The 24,282-nt window shown below is 70.0% G+C and overlaps 1 protein-coding gene across 5 annotated transcripts in view; it reads left to right on the top strand.

Annotated features, from left to right (window-relative positions):
• The first annotated feature begins 880 nt into the window (after positions 1–880).
• PKD2L1 (polycystin 2 like 1, transient receptor potential cation channel) overlaps positions 881–24,282 on the top strand; it is a 37,025-nt gene continuing 13,623 nt past the window's right edge. Inside the window, exons 1-10 of one of the 5 annotated variants that reach the window (XM_075934600.2) lie at positions 9,905–10,108; positions 10,547–10,615; positions 11,198–12,115; positions 13,761–13,874; positions 16,559–16,686; positions 17,536–17,789; positions 19,010–19,234; positions 20,600–20,828; positions 21,999–22,169; positions 23,447–23,628. In XM_075934600.2, coding sequence (XP_075790715.2) covers positions 11,821–12,115; positions 13,761–13,874; positions 16,559–16,686; positions 17,536–17,789; positions 19,010–19,234; positions 20,600–20,828; positions 21,999–22,169; positions 23,447–23,628 — 1,598 coding nt within the window. In that variant the 5' untranslated portion in view covers positions 9,905–10,108; positions 10,547–10,615; positions 11,198–11,820. Of the gene's footprint in view, positions 4,799–9,904; positions 10,643–11,197; positions 12,116–13,760; positions 13,875–16,558; positions 16,687–17,535; positions 17,790–19,009; positions 19,235–20,599; positions 20,829–21,998; positions 22,170–23,446; positions 23,629–24,282 lie in introns of those variants that run through there. The other 4 variants (XM_075934601.2, XM_075934602.2, XM_075934599.2 and 1 more) reach the window with 4 other exon arrangements.

The following is a 24,282-nucleotide window of genomic DNA, read 5'->3' as shown; positions in this document are numbered from 1 at the left end:
CCTGGCGCTGGCCAGCCGGGGACCCAGCGCCGGCACCTCCCCAGCCCAGGCACGCGCACCGGGACAGCTCCCACCCGGACAGCCTCGGCCCCGCTGGGAACCCGCAAGGCATGGACTGCGCCTGCCGGGATCCCCAGCCGGAGAGCGCAGGCCCCAGGCCGGGCAGGGAGGGGAGCAGCCCCCAGGCGGGGCAGGGAGGGGCGCAGGGGGAGCAGCCCCCAGGCGGGGCAGGGAGGGAGGGGAGCAGCCCCCAGGCGGGGCAGGGAGGGGCGCAGGGGGAGCAGCCCTCAGGCGGGGCAGGGAGGGGCGCAGGGGGAGCAGCCCCCAGGCGGGGCAGGGAGGGGTGCAGGGGGAGCAGCCCCCAGGCGGGGCAGGGAGGGGCGCAGGGGGAGCAGCCCTCAGGCGGGGCAGGGAGGGGCGCAGGGGGAGCAGCCCCCAGGCGGGGCAGGGAGGGGTGCAGGGGGAGCAGCCCCCAGGCGGGGCAGGGAGGGAGGGGAGCAGCCCCCAGGCGGGGCAGGGAGGGGCGCAGGGGGAGCAGGCCCCAGGCGGGGCAGGGAGGGAGGGGAGCAGCCCCCAGGCGGGGCAGGGAGGGGCGCAGGGGGAGCAGGCCCCAGGCGGGGCAGGGAGGGAGGGGAGCAGCCCCCAGGCGGGGCAGGGAGGGGCGCAGGGGGAGCAGCCCTCAGGCGGGGCAGGGAGGGGCGCAGGGGGAGCAGCCCCCAGGCGGGGCAGGGAGGGGTGCAGGGGGAGCAGCCCCCAGGCGGGGCAGGGAGGGGTGCAGGGGGAGCAGCCCTCAGGCGGGGCAGGGAGGGGTGCAGGGGGAGCAGCCCTCAGGCGGGGCAGGGAGGGGCGCAGGGGGAGCAGCCCCCAGGCGGGGCAGGGAGGGGCGCAGGGGGAGCAGCGTGTTCCTAACTCCAGCCTGCCAAGGCGCGTTCGGGTGGGTCCCTGCTCGGCGCCCGCCCCGCCCTCCAGCGCCCGGAGAGGATGCCCTGGGGAGCTGGGCCCCGCCCCGCAGGGGTGGCAAGGGGGAGGGAAGCCCTGAGCCCCACGGGAAGCAGGCAGCTTAGCAAACGTGTTTCGTTTCTCACGCGCCGCCCAGGGGAGCCGCAGCCGAGGGCCTGGCAGGCCCGGGCGGGTGGGCGCGGAGGCAGCTGGGTCTGGAGGCGGGCCGGGCTCGCTGCAGCTCTGTGGCCACGCAGACGCCTGGTCGGGCCGGGGCTCTGCGAGCAGCTGGCTCCCAAGCACAGCGGGGTGTCAGCAGCCCTGCCTGGCATGTTAGAGCCTCTGCCCATCGCCTGATCCCTCCACGCACCCGGGAGCCGGCTCACACGCACCCTCCCCGTCCTGTGCACGGCACGAGAGGCAGAGAGCAGCAAAGGGACTTGCCCAGGGCTGTAGGGAAAGTCAGGGTCACGGCCACGATTGCACCGTGGGGGTCCTGGCTTCCAGGCCGTGCCAGGCCTCCGATAAGGGGAAGCTTGGCCTGCCAGGGTGGGGGGGCAGCCAGTGCCCCTCAGCACTTCACAAACCACCCCCCCGCCCCCGTGTGCGAGTAAGGACTGCCACACGGGCACCACGGCCCAACCTTTCACAAGTACCTCCTGAGTTTGAGTGCCCGGCTTCGGCCACCCCAGCCCTCGCGGCTGGGTCTAAGAGGTGACAAGGTCCGTGGGATCCGCCCTTCCTGCAGACCAGCCCACAGAATTAGAGGCCACTGGTGAAAAGGTGAGCCTGGCTAATGCACGAGCAAGCGTGTGCAGTGGGGTCCCGCGGGGCTCCGTCCTGGGCCCAGGGCCATGCAACGCTGTCCTTCCCGGCGTGCGTGACGGGCGGCCCGCGGCTGGGGGGGCAGGGTTAACTCAAAGCGACGTGGCCAAAGCAGAGAATTGGTCTGAAACCAGCCCAGTGGGACTCAGCAAGTCGCGCGCCAAGTGCTTCCCGGGGGGGTCGAATGCGCGGCGGCGGAAGGGGGCTGGCGGGGCAGGCGCACCCTCCACACAGCCGGGGCCGAGAGGGGTGGACGAGGCAATGCCACGCGCACAGGCGTCCGTCATCTCTCGGCTGCAGGCCTGGTGCCACGCTAGGGAGGATGGGCCAAAGCGGAGCGAGTCCAGGGCAGAGCAGAAATGACCCCCCGGGCTGGAGACGTTGCCGCTGAGGAACGGCGAGAGGCAACGGACGCGCCCCGCTGGAGACGGACGCCGCGGGTATCGGAAGAGCTGGGAGACGGCTGCGAGCCCGTGTTCTCCGTGCCAGTGGCGCCAGACGTAGGCTGGCCCTGGGGACGACTGGGGCGGCGGAACAGGTGCTCATTGCTGGTGCTGGAAACCCAGCCTGGCAGGGTGTAAAAGCCAGGCCTGGCACACAGAGCGGGGGTGGCCGTGGTGTGCTAGGGCCTGCCTCAGCACGGGACGGGGTGGCTTGGGGGACTCCCAGGGACCCTTCCAGACTTGCAAGCCAGTGGGCGAGCCCAGGAGCCCTGGGTTCCAGGCCTCTGTTCTAACCACTAGGCAACCTCCCTAAGAAAGACCCCCCAACTCTGGGTGCCGTTCATTCCTGGCGGGACTCCCCGGGCCTCGCCAAGGGTAGAGGTAGCTCAGCTGTGGCTGCAGCAGCCACCCCGCAGGGCGCGTCCCTCCTCCGTGGGACGTGCCCCACGCCTGACCCTCTCCAAGCGCTGCAGACGGCGAGTCTCCCGGCAGGCGGGGCGGGACTCGCATCCACCCCCGGCCAAGTGCCTTGCACGAGGCGCGGAGGGGGCCGGAGCGCCCGGCTCCCGGGCCTGTGTTCGGTCACTAGAGCGCCGCAGCCCAGGCCCCGCGCTGGGGAGGGAGAGCTGCAAACGGAGCCGCTGGAGCAGGGCTGAGGGGAGCACGGCACCAGGGCTGGGCCGCCGGCCAGGGAAAGCGCAGCAGCAAAGGGCGCCCGAGCCCTGGTTATTGCCCGGCTCCCGGCAGGCGGCGCCCGAGCCCTGGTTATTGCCCGGCTCCCGGCGGGCGGGCGCCCGAGCCCTGGTTATTGCCCGGCTCCTGGCGGGCGGTGCCCGAGCCCTGGTTATTGCCCGGCTCCCAGCGGGCGGCGCCCGAGCCCTGGTTATTGCCCGGCTCCTGGCGGGCGGCGCCCGAGCCCTGGTTATTGCCCGGCTCCTGGCGGGCGGCGCCCGAGCCCTGGTTATTGCCCGGCTCCCGGCGGGCGGCGCCCGAGCCCTGGTTATTGCCCGGCTCCTGGCGGGCGGCGCCCGAGCCCTGGTTATTGCCCGGCTCCCGGCGGGCGGGCGCCCGAGCCCTGGTTATTGCCCGGCTCCCGGCGGGCGGGCCCATCTCTGCGTCTTGCAGCCTGCGGGAGAGGCTCGGTAGCATGCCGGGGCAACTGATTGATTGGAAGCTCCGTGGGGCAGGGCCCCTCTTGCCATGGATCTGCACGACACCAGGCACGTGGGGCCCTGGGCTGGCACTGGCCCTTTAAGGGAGGAGGCTGGAGCACCCTGACTGGCCAGCTGACTGCCCAGACGGGTTAAGAGAGGGCAGCTGGGCTGGAGGCTGGGCTCAGCAGAGCTGGCCTAGTGACCCTGCCCAAGGAGAGCCTGAGTGGGAGAGAACTGCCCAGGCGAGTGAGAGGCTGAGGCCCTGAGGGGCAGGGTGCCGTGCCCAGAAGCTGGGGGTGGGCTGGGGAGAGTGGACCCCCAGAGCAGGGGCAGGAGGGGCTGGGGCTGGGATTTGCAGGGCTCCCATTGACTCCCTAGGGGGATAGGGTAACCCCGCCGCATCTCCCCACGCTGTGGGGATTTCAGGGGCGGCACCACAAGGGTTTGGGGGCAGCGCAGAATAAATTATGCCCTGAGGAGGGGGGCTTAGTATCAGGCACTTGCCTTGAGTGCGACGGGGAAACTGAGGCAGGGATGCCTGGCTGCTGCTGGTGGGGTGCCTGGTCACTCTGCTGGAGGGGGAAGCGTCCAGAGAGCTGGCTGCGCTTGTCCCCTCGCTCTGAGACAGCTCATCCACTTTCCCTGCAGTGGGGCTCCCTGCTGAGGCTGGGGGGGAGTGCAGGGTGTGCACCCCACAGGCCATGGCTGCTGAGAGCTTAGCAGGGAGGTGCCCCCTCTGTATCCCTGGGGCAGGGCCAGGGCAACGCTTGGGGCAGTGGCAGGGCAGCGCTGCCCTTGTCCCAATGCCAGGGCTGGCCTGGGCATGGCTTGTGGCAAACCTGCCCCTCCCCTGCCCCCTTTGGCTATCCCATTGCAGCCACCAGCTGTGGAACGGCCAGGGCAGCCAGCCGCAGGGCATGCCAAGGCCAGGGAGCGGAGCCCCGTCGACCAGCACGTCCTCCAGACCCCGCGCCCCCACCAGCTTTGACAGAAGCACGGGAGCATCTGGACAAGCTGGAGAAATGGTGGGAGGTAAACGGGGTGAAGTTTAATAAGGACACGTGCAAAGTGCTGCGCTCGGAGGAACAATCCGTGTCACCAGAACGGGAGGGGGCTGTCTAGGCAGGAGTCCGGCAGAAAGGGATCCAGGGTCAGCGTGAACCACAAGCTGAATGAGTCAATAGTGTGACACTGTTGCAAAACCAGCAAACCTGGTTGTGGGCTGCGTGCTCAGGAGTGTGGCGAGCTCTGCTCTGCGCTGAGTGGGCGGCAGTGTCCAGTGCTGGGCACCCGTTTCAAGCAAGCTGGGGAGAAATTGGCGAGGGTCCAGAGAAGAGCAACAGGGATGATGAAAGGCCAGAGAACGGGAGCTAGGAGGGGAGGCCGAAGGAATCGTCTGGAAAGGAGAAGACAGAGGGGACAGAGCGGATCTAAAAGGTGTCACAAGGGGGAGGGAGAAAACTTGTCCCCCTGGGCCTCTGAGGACAGGACAAGGAGCAAGGGGCTGAAACTGCAGCCAGGGAGGTTGAGGTTGGACACTAGGGAAACGTCCTGCCTGTCGGGTGGTCACACGCGGGGGCCGTGGAGTCTCCGGCCCTGGAGACATTTCAAGCAGTCGGGGATGGTGGAGACGGGGCTGGGCCCTGCGGTGGGGGCAGGCGACTGGACTCAGGGCCTCTCGAGGGCCCTGCCGGGTCTGAATCTCTGGTTTGCATCAGCCTTGCAGCGTCCAGGCTGTCCTGCTGCGGCTCCTGGCCCCGCGGGGCTGGCAGCTCCCCGAGGCCTGGCAGCGCTGTGCTGAGACCCTGCGCGGCCCCCGCCCACTCTGCCCTTGTCACCCGAGCAAAACGCCCAGCTGCCAAGGCGCCGCCGGACTGGGGCACCGCATTGCCCAGACTTCGTGGGGCCATAGGCAGCTGCCTGCGGTGTCGTGGGCTCCACAGCCAGCCCCAGCCCACAGCCCCGCCGCCCTGTGCACGGCACGAGAGGCAGAGAGCAGCAAAGTGACTTGCCCAGGGCTGTAGGGAAAGTCAGGGTCACGGCCATGAGACTGGGGCCTGGAACAAGCCCTCCCCTGCCCTGCTCCACCCTCTTTCTCCAAGCTCCCCCCGCCCGACTGCTCCCTTCCCTCCAGCCCCGTGCCCCAGGCTCCACAGGCCGGGGCTGGCTAGAACTGGGCTCCGGCTGAGTGGCCGTGCGGTGTGGCGTGACTGCCCCCTGATGGGGACGCCTGGCTGTGTTAAGCCAGGCAGCCCCGGGCTGGCTCAGTGCTCGGGGGGGAGGCCCTCATCACGGGGTCCTCCTGGCCGTGTGTAGCCCACCTCCCTGAGCGGCGGGACAGGTGCATCCTCCGTCAGCCTGGGGTTCGGCTCAGCCACCGCTCCCGCCGTGCTCCACGCCCGAGCAGCGCAGCCAGAGGGGCCACGCGCCAGGTGCAGGCCAGGCCATTCACTGCTGGGATCGGAGAGGGCAGCTGGGAGAGCCCGAGCAACCCTCTGCTGCCAGCGGGTCAGTGTTCTGGGCCCCAGGAAGCCTGTGCACTGAGCTCTTCCCCTGCTGGGGGGCAGGCAGCATCCCCCGCCAGTCTCGTGGGAGGCATGCAATGACCACGGGTGCAGCTAAGCACAGAGTCTGTGAATGCTCGCACGAGCGCACCGCCCGCTCGCACGAGCGCACCGCCCGCTCGCACGAGCGCAGCACAGTCAGAAGACTCTGACCCTGCAGGACCCCAAGAGACTCAGCGGCCGGCAGGTGCTCACAGGTGTGAGGAGGTGAGTAAAGGTTTGGCTGCTCTGCTGGGTACGATGTACGGATTGAGCTAGTGCTAGAGAGCCCAGGGTAGCCAGCGCCGGGGCAGAAGGCTGGGCCAGGCCTACGTTTGTCCTTTGGGAGCTCGCCTCAGCCCCCGGCTCTGCTGCACCCTGGCGGCTAGGCTGTCGTGGCTGGTGCGGGAGGGGCCCTGCCCCGAGCCACCCGGGACCCAGACCAGGATGGACTTTGTAGCTCCTGGGGCCCGTAGCACCACAGCAGCCTTGTGCGGCTGGGCCGACCTGTGCCTGGGGGAGCAGTGGGGGGGCAGCCTGGCACAGTGGCCCCAGCAGTGTTACCGAGCATGCTCAGTACAAGCCAAGCGGCGAATCGGCGGGGGGACGGGACAGACCCCCTATCCCCCCCGCCCCAAACGCACATCACGTCTTTCCAGGGGCTTGGCAGAGAGCTCAGCAGTAAGCCGGCCGGAGCCCCGTGTCCAAGCCTATAGAAAAGACAGAAATCAGACCCCCGGCTCCAATGCTGGCGTGTTCTGACGTCTTGTGGCCCCTGGTTAGTCTGAAGGGAAGTTCTTGCTTTGTTCCCAGCTCTGCAGGGCGAGAGACACGCACACGCACACGCACACGCACACGCACACGCACACGCTCTGTCAGGACCACTCCTGGGCTCTCTCCACTTGGGGAGGGGAGGGTTTGGGTTGTGAAGGGAACTGGACCCTGGTACGCCCAGGGCTTGGGGGAACAGCTGTGCTGGAGGAGATGAATCCATTGTGCCCAAAAGTGGGAGGCTGTGATGGGGCTGTGAGACCGTGCTGCTTTCATGGGTCAGCAGAGGGGAAACTGAGGCAGGCACACCTGTTCTGCTGTAGCCTGCCCAGGAGGGCGCTCAAGGAGGAGCCGTCAAAGGCAGGGCCTCTAATCCCCTGGAACACGCTAGTACTGTGGTGCGGGTGTCCGGCAGGCTGCTACATACAGCCCTGCCTTGCTAGCCTCCGGCTCAGCGGCGGGGGATGAAAGCTGCCTGCAGAAGTCAGGGCTGCTTCCTGCGGGGAGCGCAGCCGAGGGGCTCGACCAGGGCGTGGGGTGCGGAGGAGGGGTCTGCAAAAACCAAACCCACGAGAAATGACGCATTCGGGGCACGGAACGCCGGCTCCCCTGCCCCCCCGCCGGGCTCCTGCAGGCATTGTGCAGCCAGCCGGCTGTGTGGCCAGATAGCGGTGCTGGGGGTGTCGCTCTTTGTGCGGCCCTGGGAGCTGCCAGATGCCGGTGGCCGATACGCAGGCCCGGCTCCGCGGACAATGGGCCGTGCTGCCCGGCCGGCCGCGATAACGCCTGTGCGAAAGGGCAGCAACAGGCGGGGGGGCTGGCCTAGCGGGCGCTGCCAGGCCACACGCCCAGGGGGCAGCACCAAGCTGGCCCAGCGCCTGCTCGCCCTGCCAGGGGCACAGGGCTAAGCGCCCCAGGCTCTGGGCGAGGCCAGGAGGGAAAAGCTCCCCTCGCACCCCGGCAGAGTGGGGGCCCTGCCTAGTGGTGACTGCAGCCTGCTCCTGCCCCTTGGGAGCGGGGGGCCGGGGGCAGCCGGGTCGTGGTTCCTGCTCCGCTCCCTCGGGGCTCCCTGCGCCCCAGGCGGCCCCTTCCAGGCGCATCCCTGCAAACCCGCCGTGCCCTGCACAGCCAGGTCCACCCTGCCCGGCCCAGCCGCTGGGAGCCCCGGGATGGGTTAACCCTTCGGAGGCCGGCGTGCTGGGCAGTGTTTCTGTGGGGGGGGGGCGGTCCGGTCCCAGGGGCGCTGCAGGGGGGTGGGGCCGGTCCGGTCCCAGGGGCGCGCTGCGGGGGGGGACCCGGTCCCAGGGGCGCGCTGCGGGGGGGGACCCGGTCCCAGGGGCACGCTGCGGGGGGACCCGGTCCCAGGGGCACACAGTGGAGTGGGGAGGCCGTGCCGATCTCAGGGGCGCGCTGCGGGGGGGGACCCAGTCCCAGGGGCGCGCTGCGGGGGGGGTCCGGTCCCAGGGGCGCGCTGCGGGGGGGGTCCGGTCCCAGGGGCGCGCTGCGGGGGGGGTCCGGTCCCAGGGGCGCGCTGCGGGGGGGGTCCGGTCCCAGGGGCGCGCTGCGGGGGGGGTCCGGTCCCAGGGGCGCGCTGCGGGGGGGGTCCGGTCCCAGGGGCGCGCTGCGGGGGGGGCCCGGTCCCAGGGGCGCGCTGCGGGGGGGCCCGGTCCCAGGGGCGCGCTGCGGGGGGGGACCCGGTCCCAGGGGCGCGCTGCGGGGGGGGACCCGGTCCCAGGGGCGCGCTGCGGGGGGAGGCCGATCTCAGGGGCGCGCTGCGGGGGGGGACCCAGTCCCAGGGGCGCGCTGCGGGGGGGGACCCAGTCCCAGGGGCGCGCTGCGGGGGGGGACCCAGTCCCAGGGGCGCGCTGCGGGGGGGGACCCAGTCCCAGGGGCGCGCTGCGGGGGGGGCGGGGGGCGGTCCGGTCCCAGGGGCGCGCTGCGGGGGGGGTCCGGTCCCAGGGGCGCGCTGCGGGGGGGCCCGGTCCCAGGGGCGCGCTGCGGGGGGGGGGCCCGGTCCCAGGGGCGCGCTGCGGGGGGGGGCCCGGTCCCAGGGGCGCGCTGCGGGGGGGCCCGGTCCCAGGGGCGCGCTGCGGGGGGGGACCCGGTCCCAGGGGCGCGCTGCGGGGGGGGACCCGGTCCCAGGGGCGCGCTGCGGGGGGGGGGGTCCCAGGGGGCCCGGGGGGGGACCGGGGGGGAGGCCGGGGGGGGGGTCCGGTCCCAGGGGCGCGCTGCGGGGGGGGGACCCGGTCCCAGGGGCGCGCTGCGGGGGGGGTCCGGTCCCAGGGGCGCGCTGCGGGGGGGGGGCCTGGCTCCAGGGGCTGGGAGGCGGATTTCTCCGTGTACCGGGTGGGGGCAGGACGGCCCCTGCGGAGCGAGTGTCCCAGGGGCGCGCTGCGGGGGGGGGGACCCGGTCCCAGGGGCGCGCTGCGGGGGGGGGGGCCCGGTCCCAGGGGCGCGCTGCGGGGGGGGGGCTGGGCGGCTGCGGGGGGGGGGCCGGTCTCAGGGGCGCGCTGCGGGGGGGGGCCCGGTCCCAGGGGCGCGCTGCGGGGGGGGGCCGATCCCAGGGGCGCGCTGCGGGGGGGGGTCCGGTCCCAGGGGCGCGCTGCGGGGGGGGCCGGTCCCAGGGGCACACAGTGGAGTGGGGAGGCCGTGCCGATCTCAGGGGCGCGCTGCGGGGGGGGTCCGGTCCCAGGGGCGCGCTGCGGGGGGGGTCCGGTCCCAGGGGCGCGCTGCGGGGGGGGGTCCGGTCCCAGGGGCGCGCTGCGGGGGGGGGGGCCGGTCCCAGGGGCGCGCTGCGGGGGGGCCGGTCCCAGGGGCGCGCTGCGGGGGGGCCCGGTCCCAGGGGCGCGCTGCGGGGGGGGGTCCGGTCCCAGGGGCGCGCTGCGGGGGGGGGCCCGGTCCCAGGGGCACGCTGCGGGGGGTCCGTGCCGGTCCCAGGGGCGCGCTGCGGGGGGGGCCCGTGCCGGTCCCAGGGGCACGCTGCGGGGGGGCCCGTGCCGGTCCCAGGGGCGCGCTGCGGGGGGGGCCCGGTCTCAGGGGCGCGCTGCGGGGGGGGGCCCGGTCTCAGGGGCGCGCTGCGGGGGGGGGGGGGGGGCCAGTCCGGTCCCAGGGGCGTGCTGCGGGGGGGGTCCGGTCCCAGGGGCGCGCTGCGGGGGGGGGCCGGTCTCAGGGGCGCGCTGCGGGGGGGGGCCAGTCCGGTCCCAGGGGCGCGCTGCGGGGGGGGGGCCCGGTCTCAGGGGCGCGCTGCGGGGGGGTAATGCCTCTCCATGTCCCGGGGCTCCTTTCCACCTTCTTGCTTCAGTGAGCGAAACGCGCTCTGATCCCCCAGGTTTACTCTGGGGCAGGCTAGTAGCTGGCGCCCGAGAGGCGAGGCCGGGCGCGGATCCGGGTTCGAACTCCAGCGCTGTGTCCAGACTTGCCTGGCCTTGAGCGGGTCTGTAACTCCATTCGTTTTGGTTTTTCTTCCTTTCAGTCACTGCTCTGGGGCAGAGGGGGCAGGTGCCGACTGCCCCGGGGAGAGGGGACAGCCCCAGCCCCTCTCCTGCAGCACCCTGGGGCCAGGGGAGAAGCTCCTCTCCGTGGCTGCTGCAGCGCCAGCAGGCACAGCCAGGGGCGGGGCACGTGTCCCCCAGCTGGGGCAGGTCCAGGTTCGTCTGCCCCCTGCGCTACCCAGCCAGCGGGAGGGATGCAGCAAACTGGGTACTTGCCCCCGGGGACTAGCCAGCAAGGTTCCCATACGAATCGGGGGGAGGGAGTTTTAGCCCCTCCGCCCCCCCCAAAGGAGGAGGCTCAGGGCTGGGGCGGTCCCAGAGGAGGGGCACCCGCAGCCAGCCCCTTTCATCTGTCTGGTGAGCCTGTCTCTGTTCTGTAGGGTGTTGAGAACCAGTCCCATTCCCGGCACGTCCCATTGTCCTGGCACAACCCACCCTTGCCCTTGCTGGTAAGAGGGAGCTGCCTGCTGTGTTCGGTGGGTATGCAAGTGCACGGGAGGCTTCCCGGGGCAGCAGCTGGGCCGTTGGCCCACGGGGGGTGCCCTGCCGGGGGCAGCTCTGCCCTTGCCGGCTTCCTCAGCTGCACAGCGTGGGGGGTAACGCGCCGGGGGGCTGATCCAGAGATCAAACCGCCCAGGTTGCTTTGTCAGCAGCGAGCCGGGTGCCTGGGGCAGGAGGGGCAGCGCTCCTTTCATGTCCCTAACATCACCGGCTAATGGCCCATCAGGCCGCCGCGCCTGCCAATAAATCGATGCTGCACTTTCGGGCGCGCTTTGAGCCGCTTCCGCTGGGGGAGGGCCGGGGCGACGGGCCTCGGCCTGCTCTGTGTGGCTCCCAGCCGCAGCCCACACGTTTGGGACTGGTCAGCCCAGGCTTTGACGCTGCAAGCTGGGCTCGCGGTGTCCCGGGTGGGGGGTGGCGCTGCCCCGCCGGACTAGTGCATCCCCACTGGGGCTGCTGCCCGAGGGCCGACTGCAGGAGCAGAGGCGCATCCGAGCTCTGCACTGGGCCAACAAAGCTTTCTCCTGCAGGTCGGGCCTGGGGCGCAAACACACCGTCGCCGAGACCTGCACCACAGCGGGGCCGAGCCTAGTCCCAGGGCCTGTGCAGCCTGCTCTATGGGCTCTCGGACCGCACCGCCACGAGGCCCCGGAGGCTGACACACGGGGGCCCGGCCCCGGCAGCTCGCTGAGCATTGGAAACTCCACAGATCTCCATGGTCGCTGCTCCCTGCCCCGCCCCTCGGGGCTCCTTCCTGGCCCCGTCTGCCCCGGAGCCCCTCGAAACTCCCGGCCCCTGCCGCGCCGTCCGGATCACCGGAAAGCACCAGGTGCTCGGCTGAGCCGCCGGCAGCCGGAGGTGCCCTGGTACCTCCCCAGCCTCCAGCTCCCGCAGTGAGAGCCGGTCCCTGGCAGCGTCTCTCCCGGCCGGACGGGGAGGGGCAGCCCCCGACGGCAGCTGCGCTCCCAGAGAGTAGCCCTGCAGCCGCTCCCCCCGGGCTGCGCCGCCCTCGGAGCCAGGCCACCGGCCGCGAGTATAAAAGGGAGGGAGAGAGAGCCTGCGTGCATCCGTCTCAGCCCCTGGCACACGGCTCCCTGCCTCCCACAGCCCCCAGCCGACGCACTGAGAGCCCAGCGCTCCCCGGGGAGACGCCATGAGCTCCTCCCGGCTGAACAACCGCGCCGAGAGCCACTTCCGAGCCCAGGAGGAGCACGAGCTGGACGCCCTGGGGAAGAGAGCCTGGGACAACCCTGGCTACACCGGCTCCCCCGCCGCCTCCCTGAAGATCCGAGCCATCTACAACCCCAAGGCCATTGTGGAGAACCCCTACGAGAGCGTGGAGCCGCCGGGGGACCCCCTTCCCTACCCGCGGGAGAGGCGAGAGGCTGAGGGCGGGACCAAGAGACCCTGGGCCAGGTGCTGTCTCCACGTCTTCAAAGGCATCCGAGGTAAAACCTGCGGCTCCGGTCTGGGGTTTATAAACCTGCGGGAGGCGCGGCCCAGCCTGGATGCACTGCGGAACCTGGGCGGCTGCTCCCTCCGGCGAGGCTGGGGCAGCTCCAGGGACAGGAGCCCGGAGTCCTGTTCCCGCCTTCGGCCTCACCTGGGAGGGAGCCATTGCCCCATTTCACAGATGGGAACACTGAGGCGCTAAGGGGCTCGGGCAGTGAGTGGAGGAGGGGTCAGCACGTCCGCTAGCGAGACGCTGTAACGCGGGAAGCTGCAAAGCCCCCGCCCCACTAGTGGCTGTGCCTGGGATCCCTGTGTGGCCGGGCTCTGGGGGAAGAGTGCTGCGGGGGCTGGTGGCCGGGCCGGGGAGGCGAGTGTTCGGGCTGGCAGGGGCTGGCTGGAAGAGGGAGGGGCGACCAGAAACACGGATTCAGGCTGTGTCGGGGGCAGGCCCAGCAGCGGCTGTAGCCGACGGCAGAGTCTCGGCTTGAGAAACGGACCCCAGGCTGCAGGATGCATTAACCCACGGGGCAACCCCCCTGGCCACGCCAGCTAGTCGGGGTCCCCGCTGCCGCCCGGTGCCACGGCGTGCGGGTGAGACTCATGGCACGGGCGCCCGGGCACCGACCCCCAGCGAGCTGCGGGAGCTGCACTGGACTCAGCCCCTCCGCTTCCTGCGACGGGGCAGCCCCAGGCTGTGGGGCTCTGGGGGAGTCGGGCATCACCATGCTGTCACGGCGCGTTGGGGGTCCCCCGTCTCCTGCACCCCGAAATGGCACAAACAGACTCCACCAGCCAGTAGAATGGAGGTTGTTTATTGCTCCTCCAGGATACAGCAGAGCACAGATGGAATCTGGTTACAGGAACTGGGGCTAAGAGGCCTCAGTGCCCCCTTTGAGATGGGGGGATCCCAGCCCCCTCCCCAGTTCCTTCTACCCTGCTTTCCAGCCAGGAACTAACTCCCCTCTTCCAGCCCTGCCCCCAGCCAGGGCAGCATCCACCTTCCTTTGTTCCTCTCCATGGGGGTCAGCTGGCCAAACCAGTCGGGATCCCCTTTGCATAGTGACTCACCGCTTGTCTGCTCGGTGGTGCTACAGACAGCAGCCAGGGAGTTAGCAGGTTACCCCCCGCTACGTCACACATGCCCAGGGGCCTGGGGGTCTCGGAGGCGCAGGGAGGCCCCTGCTGACCCTGGAGCACCTGGCCTGGATGGCCAGTGTCCTCACATAGCCAGGGCGGCTGCCTGCCAGCTGTTCCTCCCCCACCTGGCCAGTCACTGCGCACCCATGGTCCGGCCCGGGGCAGGCTGGAGCAGGCGGAGGGACTCCATGGGCCTGGTGGAGGCCGGTGGGGTGGCTGGGGGGCACAGCTGAGGCGGGGGTGGTGCAGACGGGCGCGGTTACTGGCGGGCGGGGGGACCAGACAGATGTGTCCCGCTGGAGCAGGGGATGCTGCCAGCATGGGTGGCAGGCTTGTGTGATGGCCTTCTTCACCCTCCGCCCCTTGAGCTAATGGAGCAGCCCCCTCAGCTGGCGCCTATAGTAGACTCTTGTCCTTTTCTGCGGGCCCGCGCCCTGCCTCAGCGAGGCTGGGATGCCAGCAGCCCCTCCCTCCGTCGACCTGGCGCTGCTCTGTGGCCCGCAGGTCTCTGGGGGACGACGCTGACGGAGAACACGGCTGGCGACCGGGAGCTGTACGTGAAGACCACGCTGCGGGAGCTGCTGGTCTACGTCGTCTTCCTGGTGGACATCTGCCTCCGTGAGTAGCCGTGCGGGGTGGGGCTGTGCTTGGCAGGGCCCCCCGGCAGGGCTGCAGGACAGCGCGGCACACTGGGCGGCTCGCGCGCCACGGGCAGCAGCTTATCGACTGGAGGAAAGTGCTCGGATGCGCTAATCGGCTGATCAAAGCCAGGCCCGGGAGCCGCAGCGCAGCCTCCACTGGGCTGTCTGGCCCACGCGCAGCGCGGCGACCCCCCGGGATTGCGGCGGGGGAGGAAACACTTTTGGGTTCAAAACAAAAAGCCGCGTTTTTAAAAGCCCCGGTTAGGGGCTCCCCACTCAGCTGTTCACAGACACTGGGGGCAAATGGAAAATGTTCCGTTTCCCTGGGGTGGGGGGAGGGCATCTTTGCCCAGCTGGGGGGTGAGTCTCTGGGATCCCCTGGCCCCGGCGGCTCTGAGACGGGTGCCGCCTGCCCAGCTCCCTGCAAGGGGGAGCCAAGGTGCTGGGGAGGGCTCAGGGCTCTGCCCTTCGAAGGGCCGAGACCCACATCCCCATTTGGCCTCTGCAGCAGCAGCACTTGCTTGGGTCTCTGGACGGCGCCTGATGCCCTGGCTGAGTCCAGACAGCAAATGGAGGGCAGACCCCCCCCCACGTCCCGGGGGAGAGACCCCCCCCCACGTCCCGGGGGAGAGACCCCCCCCACGTCCCAGAGGAGACCTCCCCCCCCACGTCCCGGGGGAGAGACCACCCCCCCCATGTCCCAGGGGAGAGACCACCCCCCCCCCACGTCCCGGGGGAGAGACCCCCCCCACGTCCCAGAGGAGACCTCCCCCCCTACGTCCCGGGGGAGAGACCCCCCCCACGTCCCGGGGGAGACCTCCCCCCCCACGTCCCAGAGGAGACCTCCCCCCCACGTCCCAGGGGAGACCCCTGCATGTCCCGGGGGAGAGTCCCGCACAAGATAAGCAGAAGGGAACAGCTCCTGCGTGCGTCTCCCCTGCCCCCGTCCACACACCCGGCTTGCCCAGGGCGTTCAGCCCAAGATGACTGCCCCAGCCGGGCTCTGGGCTTAAGAGCGCAGGGGTGCTTTCCTTGGCAGCGCGCACGCCGTGGCCATGCTCTAGTCCTCCCCTCAGTGCCGTCCCGCACTGCCCTGCAGCCCCGCCACGTTCTCCCACGATTCCCTGGGACAGAGCCGGAGCGCTCAGCCGCGCAGCCACGCCAGGGCTGTGCGCACACACGTGCCGGCGACTCACCCCGGGGACAGGGTGTCCGGGGGCCCACGCCAGCCCTGCTGAAGGGCACGTGGCCCTGAGACGTCAGACCAGCCCCCTGCTCTGGGGGCCTCGGCGTGGGCTGCTTTGAGCCCGCCTGGCGGACGTCAGGCCGCGCGGGGAGGGGGCGGGAGAGCGCTGGGCTGGCAGCTCGCATTGTCCTGGGGGACGATTTAGTGCGGCTCTGTCCCGAAGCCGCCCGGGCTTTGTGTGGGCAGAACAATGGCTGTTTGCTCGGCGAAGGCTCATTGTTATCTGCACGGCGCACCTGTGCGTTGCCTGGCGCAGCGGCTTGTATTTCATGCCCCCTGGCAGGCCGGCTGCGCACGGGGCGGCTAGCGCTCAGGCACTCGGGGGGCGGGGTCTGCCGGGCGGGGCGCGAGCGTGTCCCCGCGAAGGCCAGCGCCCTGCTGAGTGAGCTTCCCACCCAGGCAAGGCCCTCGGGGGCCTCCGGTCCAGAGTGGGGCCCCCAGCCAAGCCTGGCGCAGGGGCCACAGGGTGGGCCACAGGGTGACCCTCTGGCCGGGAGGTGCGGCGAGGTCGTGATCCCAGCGTGGGCTGCCTCCGGCACGGCTCTCAGGCTGTCGCAGGGGCCACAGCTGTGCCGAGTGGGCCACGAGAGGCCCAGGGCCACGGCTGAGAGCAGCCACGGTGCCTGGCCCGAGGCCTGTGGGAGAGAGCCACTGGACCAGCCGCGTGCATGGCCGGGCGGCTCGGTGCTCCTGGCTCTGAGGGCTTGAGCGGATGGAGCCCAGGGAGGGAGTTCGAGGCAGGTTCCTGCAGGCTGGGACGGCGCGTCGGGGACCCCCCAACCCTGCCCCCCGTAGCAGCGAGATGAGACCCCGCCGGCCAGTAGAACAGGGGTTAATGCGTCTCCAGGACACAGCCCAGCACAGACGGGATGAGGACATAAGGAGTCGGGGGCTGGCAGCCCTAGACCCCTTGGGGCAGGGTGCACAGCCCCCCCCCCCCCCCCCCGAACTCCTCTCTTCACGTCCTCCCAGCCAGAAACTGCCCAGCTCCCAGGCCCTGCCCCCAGCCAGGCGGCCGATCCGCCTCCCTCCCCTTGTCTCTCCCCCTGGGAAGAGCCTTGTTACCCGCTCAGGCTGGGCCTGGGTGTCTGGGCCAATCCACGTGTGGGTGAGTCGGTGGGAATCGCACAGCCCAGCGCAGGGGCCCCGGGTCACAGAGCAGACAGCCCCTCTCCCCCCCCCCCCCCGGCTCCCCTGGGGCTCCCACACCTCCGCCCCGTGATCCCAGGACAGTAAAAGCGACGCTGCCAGCCCGAGCTCCAAGGGTTTCAGCCCCAAGCGGGGGGCCAGTAGCCAGAGTCCTGGGACCCGGGGCTCAGGCCCCAGCTAGTCCAAGCCAGCCCCAGACTGGTGTCTGAGAACCGCTGGTCTCCAGCATTCCTGTGCCGGGAACAGCCCCTCTCTCTGCTCCCCAGTGACGTACGGCATGACCAGCACCAATGCCTATTACTACACCAAGGTGATGTCCGACCTGTTCCTGCACACCCCCTCCGACAGCGGCGTCTCCTTCCAGTCCATCAGCAGCATGGCTGAGTTCTGGGCGGTGAGTACAGCAGGCAGGGCTGAAGCCACGTAGCCCCACCCCGGGCGGCCCGCGGGGCCTTGCTCCCTTTGCTTCCGCCTGTGCCCGGCTCCTCTGGCTGCCCGCTTGAGTTCCCGGCCTGTAGGGACGTCCTTTGACGGGCTCTTTGGGTCCGGGGGTGACTCCCGGGCCTGGGGCGTTGAGAGGCCCCATTGCGCCGGGCGCTGGACAAGGCAGGCCCACGCTGGGAGGCAGGAATTGCGCTTACGCCCATTTCACAGAACCCCTGGGCAGAGAGGCTCCCCTGAGTCCTGCAGCAAATCCTGGCAGAGCTGGGCCCGGGGCCCGCCGGGCGTGAACAAGCAGCGTGTTCTGATATCGGTGTGACAGCCTCCTGCGGCACCCTAATCCTCCTGGGAACAGCAGGCCCAGCCCCAGGCAGGCGGCGTGGGAGCTCCCTGGGGTGCTAGTCCCGGCTGATTTCACCAGAGCCGTGGCTAAGGGTGGGACAGGTGCACAGGAGCCTTTGGGCTGCTACCGAAGAATGCGCTGAGCAGTGCTCGTGCGAGTGCTCGTGCAAATGCTCGTGCGACCCCCCGCCCTGTGCAGCTCAGACAGCTAGGAACAGCGTGCCAAGAGCTGCTTTGTCTGTTTCTGCCAGCAGCAGCCTGCAACCAGCCGGGGCTTGGCTTTCGCCTGCTGCCCCTGCATGGTTCACCTTCCCCTGCCACCCTCCCCGCGCCCAAAGGACCCCCCCCCGCCCCTCCTTAGCAATGGGGCAAGGCCGGCTGAGCCTGGCTGCAGCCTCCAGGGAAGACCCCCGCCCGGGGCATCCCCTCAGCCAAGGGCCTGCCGCCTCTTGCTCCGCAGTACACCCAAGGCCCACTGCTGGACAGCCTCTACTGGACCAAGTGGTACAACAACGAGTCGCTGGCGCACAGCGCCCAGTCCTACATCTACTACGAGAACCTGCTGCTGGGCGTGCCGCGCCTGCGCCAGCTGAAGGTGCAGAACAACTCCTGCGTGGTGCACGACACCTTCAAGGCGGACATTGCCGGCTGCTACGACGCCTACGCCCAGGACAAGGAGGAGCGGGTCCCCTTTGGGCTCCTCAACGGGACTGCGTAAGTGCCCCTCTGGCCTCACGCCCTGCCCGGGCGCCCCCAGGGCCGTGGCCAGCGTCTGCGGGAACAGGGGGAAGGCTAGTCCCGGGGTGAGCAGATGGGGGGGCTGCAGAACTCCCCCCGCCTCCTGCCGGGGGCTCGGCCACGCCCAGCAGAGCTGGTGTCTGTTTGCGTGGCTGGCGAGCCGGCCCTGGGGGGAAGAGTTTGCACCAGGCCCAACGCGCCAGCCTTGGGAGCCTGTTTTCAGCCCAGCCCCAGGTGCTAGGGCCGTTGGGCTACCAGCCGCCTGCCGTTGGACCTGGGCCCACGCTGGAGGCGAGTGGGGCTGCCACGGGCAGGCACTGGAACGTGGAGCTGCGACCCGCGGTCCGCAGTGCGAGAGGCCAGCTCAGGGGGGGCTTGGGCCCCCCGGCGAGGAGACGCCTCTCCGAACGCTCGGGCTGGCTTCAGGCTGGGGGAGCCACGCAATGGAGCCAGGAGGCAGCCGCTGAGCGAGCGCTCGCAGGGCACTTCCAAGACACGGGGGCCGGACAGTTTGGGGAGTTTCCATCCTGCCGGTAGCAGGTGCAAGGTTTGCTCGGCTGGCGCAGGGCCAGACACAGCTAAAGCCGCAGTCGCTGGGGCTTTGGAAGCAGGGTGAGCACAACCAGCGAAGAGGCATTAAAGGGAACTGTCTAAGGGGAGGGGCTGGGCAGTGTTCGCTGGACGCCGGGAGCTTGGCAGAGCGCCCACAGCCGGCAGCCTGCGTTTCTCTTGGTGGTGCACATCCGCACGTGCATTATAACAAAATGTATTCTGCACATGGATGGAAACAATGGCGGGAACGTCGGTCGGGGGAGGGCTAGCTTGTGACCTGCAGGAGGAGTCTGCCACGCACACTGGACAGCCTTGGGTGGCTCTGCTGGAGGCTTAGCTCTGCCCCGCGCCCGTGCCGGAGATGGACAGCCCCCCCACATGGGACATGCACATCGGCGGTGGGCTGGGCTGGGCCCGGTCTCTCTAGTGCCGTAGTTCTGCCTGGCGCAGGCCTTGGCTAGAGAATCTCTCTGCTGCGGTGGGGCTCGGCCCTGGGAGCGGCCACAGGCCTGGTGGCGAGGCCTCGTCACTGGAGACACCACGTGGCAGCCCCAGCCCTGGAGCCAACACTCCTCCGTGGCGGGGCAGAGGGAGACCGGCTTCGTCCCAGGCCCGAGTCACTGCCGTGGGCTCTTCCTGGGCAGGTGGCGGTACCACTCGGAGCAGGAGCTGGGCGGCTCGTCCCACTGGGGCCGATTGACCAGCTACAGCGGGGGGGGCTACTACATCGACCTCAAGCTGACCCGGGAGGAGAGTGCCGACGCCCTGCAAGTCCTGAAGGACAATCTGTGGCTGGACCGTGGCACCCGCGTGGTCTTCACCGACTTCTCCGTGTACAACGCCAACATCAACCTGTTCTGCGTACTCAGGTAGGCGGCATGGCCTGCCCGACCCCTGTGCGGCCACGCCCCCCCCATGGTGCACTCAGCGTGGCCTGCCCGACCCCTGTGCGGCCACGCCCCCCCCATGGTGCACTCAGCGTGGCCTGCCCGACCCCTGTGCGGCCACGCCCCCCCCATGGTGCACTCAGCGTGGCCTGCCCGACCCCTGTGCGGCCACGCCCCCCCCCATGGTGCACTCAGCGTGGCCTGCCCGACCCCTGTGCGGCCACGCCCCCCCCATGGTGCACTCAGCGTGGCCTGCCCGACCCCTGTGCGGCCACGCCCCCCCATGGTGCACTCAGCGTGGCCTGCCCGACCCCTGTGCGGCCACGCCCCCCCCATGGTGCACTCAGCGTGGCCTGCCCCCCCCATGGTGCACTCAGCGTGGCCTGCCCGACCCCTGTGCGGCCACGCCCCCCCCCCCGGCACACTCAGCCTGGCCAGCCTGGCCCCCATGTGCGCCCCCGCCGGCGCACTCAGCCTGGCCAGCCTGGCCCCCATGCGTGCCCCCGCAGTGCACTCAGCCCCTGACTGGCCTCAGCGCCCTGCCCTAGTGATCCCAGCCCGGCGCCCCATTGGGGCGGCCCTGGCTGTCCTCACAGACTTGCCCCCAGCCTGTAAGGAGCTGTTTGGCGGGCGGGATGAGAACCCAGGCACCTCTAGCCAGAGGGGATGGGGGAGTGAGCTCTGACTTTGGAGGAGGGGTGAATCTCCGACCAGAGCCACGTCGCCCCGGTGCCAGCCACGGCCCGATTCCAGCACTAGAGAGCGGCGGCGGGTCCCTGTGAGCACAGTGCATCACGGCGGCCATGCCCGGGGCATGCCGATTTGCGTGCGAAGGGGAGCCTCGCACGCTGGCACGGAGCTCAGCTGGGGCAGGGCTCCTGGGCCAGCAGTGGCTAGCCAGGCTGTTATGCAGACGAAAAGTAGACACCATCCAGATCAACTCCTGTGACATTCCCCAGGCCCACTTCCTCCCCCGGCCCGCAGCTCCGCGTTGCCTCTCAGAGGCCCTGCTGAGACTGGGCGCTGCTGTGCAAGGCGCTGTACGTCCCACGGCAGCGGAGCAGTTTTGCAAGGGGAGGGTGTGAGGGAAATCAGTGAGACCCCAGCCCTGCGTCCCCTTGCGGCTCTGACAGCCTGTCGGCGGCCACCACCCGCCTAATAAGGAGCCTTCGCTGTCCCGTGAGAACACGGCGTCTCGCTGGTCCCGTCTGCCTGCCACGGGGGGAGTGCCTGGCTCTCCCGTGACCGGGGGCCGCTGAGGCTCGGGGCTCCCTCCCCTTTGGAGGCCTCGCACTAACGTGCAACACTCTCCCTCGCTCCCCCGGGCGTTTCCTTCTCCCCGCCCAGGCTGGTGGTTGAATTTCCCGCCACCGGCGGCGCAATCCCCTCCTGGCAAATCCGCACGGTGAAGCTCATCCGCTACGTCAGCACCTGGGACTTCTTCATCGTGGCCTGCGAGGTCGTCTTCTGCGTCTTCATCTTCTACTACGTGGTGGAGGAGGGCCTGGAGCTGCGCATCCACCGCCTGCAGTACTTCGCCAGCGTCTGGAACGTCCTGGACGTGGTGGTCATCCTGGTGAGGGGCGGGCCCTGGGCCGCGCTGGGGGCGAGAGGGAGACGGCGGCAGGCGCTACGGCCGTGACTTGTGCACGCCTGAGTGCTTGGCTGGGGAGGGGTGTGACGGCGCCTCGGGGCTCCCCACCCTGCACCCCCGGACAGCAAGAGCTGGCTCCGCCGGCCGGTGCAACGGGGTTTATTGCTTCTCCGGGACACAGCCCAGCACGGACGTGAGGTGGCTGCAGGAGTCAGGGGCTGGCAGCCTCAGAGCCTTGGGGTGGGGTCCACTGGCCCCTGAACCCCCAGCATCCAGCTTAGTCTCCTCTCTGCATGCCCGTCTCCGCCTCCCTCCCTTTCTCTCCCCTGGAAGAGCCTTGTTACCCGCTCAGGCTGGGCCTGGGTGTCTGGGCCAGTCCGCGTGTGGGGGAGTCGGTGGGAATCGCACAGCCCAGCGCAGGGGCCCCGGGTCACAGAGCAGACAGCCCCCCCCCCCCCCCCGCACACGGGGCTAACCCAGAGCCTTGTTACCCGCTCAGGCTGGGCCTGGGTGTCTGGGCCAGTCCGTGTGTGGGGGAGTCGGTGGGAATCGCACAGCCCAGCGCAGGGGCCCTGGGTCACAGAGCAGACAGCCCCCCCCCCCCCCCACGGCACACAGGGCTAACCCAGAGCCTTGTTACCCGCTCAGGCTGGGCCTGGGTGTCTGGGCCAGTCCGTGTGTGGGGGAGTCGGTGGGAATCGCACAGCCCAGCGCAGGGGCCCCAGGTCACAGAGCAGACAGCCCCCCCCACGGCACACGGGGCTAACCCAGAGCCTTGTTACCCGCTCAGGCTGGGCCTGGGTGTCTGGGCCAGTCCGCGTATGGGGGAGTCGGTGGGAATCGCACAGCCCAGCGCAGGGGCCCTGGGTCACAGAGCAGACAGCCCCCCCCACGGCACACAGGGCTAACCCAGAGCCTTGTTACCCGCTCAGGCTGGGCCTGGGTGTCTGGGCCAGTCCGTGTGTGGGGGAGTCGGTGGGAATCGCACAGCCCAGCGCAGGGGCCCCGGGTCACAGAGCAGACAGCCCCCCCCACGGCACACGGGGCTAACCCAGAGCCTCGCTGCCACCCCGTGTAGCCCCCGGGACTCGCTGACGTCTCTAGCCCCAGGGATCCTGCAGCCCCGCATAACCCGGCCCCTCCTCGTTCCAGCTCTCCATGGTCGCCATCGTGTTCCACATCTTCCGCACCATCGAGGTGAACCGGCTGATGGGGGAGCTGCTGCGGCACCCCGACATCTACGCGGACTTCGAGTTCCTGGCTTTCTGGCAGACCCAGTACAACAACATGAACGCCGTCAACCTCTTCTTCGCCTGGATCAAGGTGCGCCTGCTGGCCGGCCGCTGTGCCGGGCTCCCTCTGCGCACCGAGCGCAGGCGCAGGATAGGGGAGGGGACTCTCCCTCCGGGGCTCCCCCCTCCGCACGGCCGCTCTGCCCCGTGGGCTCTGTGCTTGGGGAGCTGGCGACGTGGTTCTCCCCAGCCACTACCCAAAACAATCCCCCACGTGGGTTCGTGGCTCGATCGAATAACGTTTCCTTTTGAAATGCCCTTCAGTCCCGTCCCCCCAAGTCTGCCCATTGGAAAAGCCAAGCCCGCAGGCGAAATCAGAGGCCAGCCCTTTGCACACAGGCGCCTGGCAATGTCCGTCTCCGCAGCCCGGCAGTGGCAGGCCTCCGAACCCGCCGCGCCGCGCAGGGAGTGTCCCGCCAGCCCTGCCCGGACCCCCTAGGGCCGACGGGAAGGTCACTTTCCAGACCCGCTGGACCGTGGCCCAGAGGGGTGACAGCTGGAGCTGATCCGGGTGGTGCTTTTCCCAGTGTGGACCCGCTGGGGCGGTGGTGGGCAGCCCGGCGGCCCATCGGGTGGCCCGCGAGACGCTTTGTTTACCGCTGGTGTCCGTCGGTGCAGGCTTCCCTGCCAGCCTGGCGAAGGCGACACGCCTGTAGACTCCCTGGGTGTCCAGTCCAGCGCTGCTGCGTGCCGTCGCCCCCGCCACTGTTCTAGGCCCGCCCACGCCGGGAGCCAAACCGCCCTGGCCCGCAGAGCGCTGCGGTTACAAACTCGCAGCCAGCTTTGGTGAAGGAGGGTGACTCGTGAGACGCTCTCGCTAGCCGAGGCCGCCCCTGGGCTAAGACAGCCGGCTCCTTTCCCACTGGCCACCCAGCAGCTGGCAACAGCCACCAGACCACGCTGGGCCTGCTGAGACCCTTTCGGACTTAGGCAGCGACCGGCCTTTGGTACAGAGCCACTGGGCTTTACGTGGTATCCTACCCTTCTCTGGCCCTCATGTCCCTAGCCTGCAGTGCTTTTATCCTCCCTAGCCCTCTGGGAGGCAGGGCAGTGCTGTTATCCCCTTACACAGATGGGGTAACTGAGGCACAGGGTGACTAAGTGACTCACCCAAGGTCACACAGTAAGTCTGTGGCAGGAATTGTACCTACTCTACCTCCTGGACACCTGAGCTATTGGACATCCTTTCTTCTCTACCTTCTCTTCTGCCCTGCCGCAGCGTTTCTTGCTGTCAGACGATCCCCTCGGCATGTGCATCTGTCTGGGAGGCGCCCACACCTTACCTCACCCCCGGCTTTCTTCTCCTAGATATTCAAGTACATCAGCTTCAACAAAACCATGACCCAGCTTTCCTCCACGCTGGCGCGCTGCGCCAAGGACATCCTGGGCTTTGCCATCATGTTCTTCATTGTGTTCTTCGCCTACGCCCAGCTGGGCTACCTTCTCTTCGGGACGCAGGTGGAGAACTTTAGCACCTTTATTAAATGCATGTAAGTACGTGCGCCTCCCTCCTCTTCCCTCCCGCCACCTCTGCCCGGAGCCGCCCTCCTCTCCGGGAAGGCACGACGCAGTCGCATTGCGCCAGCCCGGCCCGGGGGCCCAGTGGCTGCTGCTAGTGAAACACGCTGCTTGTGACGGCCTGGCAGGCCCTGCGAGCCCACGTGTCCGGGGAACAGAGCTGGCTCCCCGCCCGACTCGCTCAGCATCAGCCCACCGGGCAGCTGCACCGTGGAACGGAAACGGAGCGCGTCTTGGCCTTCTCCTGGGGGGGCTCCGGGCGCTGGGCTGGGGCCGCCGGCCCTTTTCGTTCTTCGGGAAACGGCGTCTCCGCGATTCCGTGCACAGTGAAACTCGGCGTCACGCCGGCCGACTCCCGGGGATGGGAACGCCTTGCGGGCCCCGCACACCCAGCCGCCCTCGGCCTGCGCGGGGGCTGTGCTGAGCGCCCTGGCTGGGTCCAATAGGGACCGGCTGGGCCTGATCCGCAGACGCCCGTGGAAACGCCCGTTGAGTTGCGGCTGCCAGAGAATGATCTATCAGCCCTGACTCAGAGCGGGGCCCTCTGCCCCCGACCCTGCACCCCCGGAGCAGCCAGAACAGACCCCGCCGGCCAGTAGAACGGGGGGTTATTGCTGCTGCAGGAC

This window comes from Pelodiscus sinensis, chromosome 8 (assembly GCF_052426305.1).
Source record: "Pelodiscus sinensis isolate ZL-2025 chromosome 8, ASM5242630v1, whole genome shotgun sequence".
NCBI classification, from domain to species: Eukaryota; Metazoa; Chordata; order Testudines; family Trionychidae; genus Pelodiscus; species Pelodiscus sinensis.
This window is presented reverse-complemented; position numbering and strand designations above follow the sequence as displayed.